This window comes from Nestor notabilis, unplaced genomic scaffold, assembly GCF_000696875.1.
Source record: "Nestor notabilis isolate BGI_N333 unplaced genomic scaffold, ASM69687v1 scaffold5311, whole genome shotgun sequence".
NCBI classification, from domain to species: domain Eukaryota; kingdom Metazoa; phylum Chordata; class Aves; order Psittaciformes; family Psittacidae; genus Nestor; species Nestor notabilis.
The window spans coordinates 8,291-13,265 of NW_009914106.1; the positions used below are offsets into that span (position 1 = coordinate 8,291).

The 4,975-nt window shown below is 41.7% G+C and overlaps 1 protein-coding gene across 1 annotated transcript; it reads right to left on the minus strand.

Annotated features, from left to right (window-relative positions):
• Positions 1-267: 267 nt before the first annotated feature.
• On the minus strand, positions 268-4,563 carry ZPBP2 (zona pellucida binding protein 2; the record flags this gene model as incomplete). Its single annotated transcript, XM_010023491.1, has 7 exons — positions 268-365; positions 868-1,045; positions 1,608-1,693; positions 2,079-2,297; positions 3,159-3,320; positions 3,862-3,987; positions 4,489-4,563. Coding segments are annotated over 7 exons (944 nt in total), but the record flags the coding sequence as incomplete, so codon positions are not given.
• Positions 4,564-4,975: the final 412 nt, after the last annotated feature.

A 4,975-nucleotide genomic window follows, 5' to 3' on the forward strand; every position in this document is an offset into this window, starting at 1 on the left:
CACTCTTGGCACTAACAGCCACGTGACAAACTTCCTTTTTGTTTTCATTGAATTCCTTTACTGTGCATGAACGCTCCAGCTCCTGCATCACTTTTACAGTCCACGTGGTCCCTGAATACAGAAAACATAGAGGTGGACGAATGAAGTTTTGCAGCCGTTCAAAAAGCAACGTGGGATTCCAGAACTGGCAGCTAAAAATGAAAAGAACACCATAAACCAAATTCTCCACAGCTGCTCTTTGGTTTTCCACTTTCTGCTGTCAGTTTATCAGCAAAATCTTGCTCCGTACATCCTGACTTGAGGGTCTGGACAAACCTGGCAGGTCACGTCGTTGTTGGGACTGTAAGTTCCAGGCTCACAGACCACTGTGAAGAGAACACAGGCAGCACGTCAGGCAGCTCTCCTCTGCTTTGGCTGTGACCATCAGACACCATCACATGCTTCCCAGTGCTCCAAAGGGACCCTCATCTTTCCCAAGCTCCCTGAGCCTGCCTCTCACTAACCCAGAACTAGGAGTGGGTGCTGCTGGCAAAGGATCTTTTAAAAAGAGCTGGGTGTTTTCTAGCACCTTGGCCATTAAAGTCATTGGTTATTTGCTTTATACCCTGAGCATAGTCACTCACCAGTGACCTGCAATTCAAACCCCACCTCACCACTTCCACTTCACTTGGAAATACAGTTTCACACCTGTAAACACTCTAACAAATGCTTTTCTGTTCTTCTCTTCCCAAAACCTTCAATGGGAATGTCTTTACAGAAGATGAATGGAAATAGTGCTTCCCACAGTGATATTTACCAAACACTTCAGAGAAACCTGTGACCTGAGCTCATAAAGCCATGTACAAAACCCCTGTATTGCATATTTACCACAGCAGCTGGCACAGCTCTGGTGGGTGACATTGTTCTTCCCAAAGCCTGGTTGGCAGCTGTCAATGTAAGTAACTGAGAAGCTGTTCTCCACGTAGTGTATTGTAGGGGCAGTTTGGAACTCGTGCTTCAAAACATACGTCTGCTTCTTGAAAAACTCCTCAATTCGGTCTCTTGCCTAAAATCCAGAAACATTGGGGGAATAAAAGATTAGCCAGGTATTTGTTATTGATTTAATAACATCACTTAATACTTTATCATCCTGATTCCCACATGCACTGACCCATCGTGTTAACTGGGAATCTTCCTCTGGCTTCAGAGGACCTGGGATCAGACCCAGTGTGTAATCTGATGATGTGTTTTAACATTAAAAAGCAGGAGAACAGGTTTTAGAAGTCAGCTACGTTAGACTTACTTTAAACTGTGTTCTGTTTATCAAATTATAAATCAAAGATTCAGTTTAGAGACCTGGAAGTTCAGTATACTAATATAAATACTAATTCTTCTAATTCCTTATTCTTGGCAGTAAATATAAAGGACATCATGAGCCTGACTTCTTATTTTTAAACTATTTGGATCAATTTGATTTTTAAAACCAATTTTTCACCCTGATCTGAATGATTTGAAACCTGTGAATTGTCATTTACAATAATATTAATCCCATAAACCGTGGGTGAAGCTGGATAACCACCAGTGAAATCAGTTAAACACACAAAGACACAAGGGTGGCTGACACAAACCTCTTGAACTCTCATGTTTGTTGCATCTTGACAGTCGTAGGGAAGCTGTCTGCAAACTTCCTCCCATCCTGGTGCAAAAGAGTTGACTATGGGTGGGGGGAAAAGACAGAGTTAAATGTGTTGAAGAATCTATCGCAAGGAACTCAAATACCTCAAGCGGGTATCTTTAGGTTCATGACCATTTTCCTTTTACAAGGAAAAAAATCATGGCATCTTATCATCATCTTTCAAGAAGCCTTTCCAAGTGCCTGCCTTGAAATGAACATTTCTCGTTTAGGTTATAGGAAGGATGGTGCTACAAATTCAATGTATAAACTGCATTTTAGCTCCATCTGTGGGCTAGTAAGAAAAAATACAGGGACTCCAAAAGCAAGGGGGGAAAGAGCTCTCAGACTTGCTCGATTATGATGCATTTCAGGTGGTGTTTATTGCACTCTGGGGTGATCTCTCCCAAACACTGAAACCTGTTACCTTGAAAACTAACAAACAGTTCGTGCAGGAGGCCTCGCTTGGGTATCATGACAGAATGGCATTTGTAGGAGGACTCTGTGATGTTACACGTCAGATCCGAGATGATGTTAGTTAAGATTTTCAAGAGCTCCTCAAAGAAGTGGCCGTTGGCTGGTAGCTCACACTCCCTGGTAGTAAAGCGAACGAAGACCTGGTACGCGTGGTCAGCTTCCCTGTATGCTGTGAGCAGAGAGTCTGTGTGTGGTTACAAAGTGAGGCTTCAATAGAACCTTATCGTCTGTATCAGTGTACTTTGAAACACGGGCTCTTATTCAAAAGCAAACAAATAAATAAGACTTACTCATTAACCACAACAGAATAAATCTGGCCTTGCCAGAGCTGACTCAGAGTAAGAGACATCTGAGTTTGAAATGTACAGGGATTCCTGTGCTTGTGGTATAAGGCTCTGCTCCCAGGTATTAAAACAAAAAAGGGGGCAATTAATGAAATCATAGAATGGTTTGGGTTGGAAAGGATCTTAAAGATCATCTAGTTCCAACCCTCTGTCATGGAAATAGCGTGGAACAAGTATGTCTGCAAAGCTGTCAAGCTGAAATGGGTTGGATTGTGCACAAACATCCTCTGCAATTCTGATGGAGGATGGAATGTTTTGTAAAGTTGTTTTAAAAGTGTTTCTCAGACAGTTTTGGATGTTACTTAGTGGGGGGAGGTGATATTGTGAACAGTGGTAACAAGCGGTGGAATGGCCTTCGTTTGGTTTGGCAGCCTCTGATGTGGGAGACTGCACTTGGACATGAGCTTCCTTCTCAGAGCTTGGATTTGGCTGGAGTTGTTGCAGTTCACTTGGTTCTTACCAAGGGTAGAGATTACTTTTATTCTTGGTAGCAGTTATTTAAACCTTTTCCCAAAGCTGAGGGAAGGGCCAAGTGTGTATAAATACAAAAAATAGAGATTTTTCTATTCTGAGATATCAACTCGTTATTTTTTTTATATCAAGCCTTGCCATAAACATGCACTTCACAAACCCACCAAACCACAAAGGCTGCGTGCACGAGTTGACTAAGGAGCTACCCAGCTTACCATACACCATGAATTTATATGTCTCAAACGTTTCTCTTTCCTCCTGTGTCGTAGTTTCTATCATTTTGTGAGAAAGAGTGCAAGTGTAGGCTCCAGACATGTACTCCTTAAACCCCAGCAACATCAGCTTTCCTGTTTCCTTAAGATTCACATGCAAATGCCCTAGAACAGAAACAAGAAATACTTGATTACTGGAAATGTTTGGTTTCTGATGCTCTGCTCATTTAGAACATTTGAAGATGAAACCTTGCTCTTGTACACAATGACACCGATTCATGTCAGTCTGAGGCAACTAAAATTGATGACCTTTAGGACTGATTGCAAGTTTCCTTCTGTCTCAAGCATCAGGAAATCTTAGAGGGAGAAAAGAAACACAATCTAATGTCAGAGCTTATGGAAAAAATTGACGTAGGACCAAGTGACTATTTGGACCCACCATCCTACTGCAGGATGGTAGAAACAAGGAAAATGTGTGATTTCATTTACAGTAACCTCCTTAGCCATTTGTGGCTGACTTTTTCCCTTGTAAACAGAAACCATTTCCCTATCGCAGCATATTTTCCTGATTGTCTTCCCACCCCTCAAGGTAGTCTCTAAGTTTGTGAGGTTTCTGTAATAAGCTTATTTTGTTAGTGACTGGGGGGGGGGAACGGCTAAGGCAGGCTGAGGGGAAACCCTTTGTAGCCTGAATAAGGTGACTGACCTTCTAAGTTTCTTCCATCTGGACCAATCCACAAATAGTCGGGATCTATTAGTTCTTCTTGAGAATGAGCCAAATCCATACATAGAAGAAATGGGCTGTTTTTAAACACCTTAACATAGACGCTAACTGCAATACGAGAGGAAGGTAACTGATGTGAAATGCTTCTGCTCAATGAAAATACTCATTTCATACATATTTAATGTAATGCAAGGTTTACTTTTCAGTTTTGGGCTTGGAAAGTGTCAGATTAATCTTTCATCTCCATTTACTCTTAATAACATCATGGAACTGTCCATTGTGTGGTTGGTGCTGACTGTGTGTAGGAGATGCTCGAGTCCCACCCGAAGCATATTGGTGTGGCAAAAAAGCATCCGATTTCGAGTCTGTTGCTGAGTGGGACCCTCACTGAGATGCTAAATTTTCATAAGAGCTTATAGTAACACCGTGGGACAAACGTGTTTCTAAACCCATATACGGCCAGAATTGTATTCTGGAGTCTCCAGCATTGTGTTTAGTGTCACTTCTATGTGTAGCTGTGTCTACATAATGCCCACTGTACTCCATTTTTAAAAGCCCAGTAAGACTTAAATATATATATACACATTAAAAAAAAAAAGGCAAGTTTACCTTCATGTTTGAGGTTGCCATAAACATAATTCTTTTTAACTAAATCAACAGAATGTTGCTCTTCCTCAGCTCTCACTGTAGGAAAAAAAGACTTAAAATATTAAGACAGAAATCTAAATGTTCAGCATTTATTTTGTCTTAGGGAGTTTATTGCCTTTTTCTTTCTCCCCATGCCCTTTTCTTAAAAACAGGGGCTCCCACTTGCTGCTGACTTGTTGGTTTTCATTGCTTTAGTGCCCAGGTTGCAAACCTTTCTCCTTACAAAAAGCCAAGGCAACAGATTATTTTCGCCTCCCCAGCCACTGTAGGGAGAACCAGGATGGGTGAGACATTGTGGGAGTCCTCAGGCATCTGTGAGCCTTTGCCTCTTGGGGAACAGTGGGCAGATGTTTGGGTTTGAGGGGTTCTGTTATGAAACCCCTCAGCAGATGTGGAAATCATTAGAATGTGTGCTTTTTCCAGGTGATGGTGGCAGATGAGGACAGCC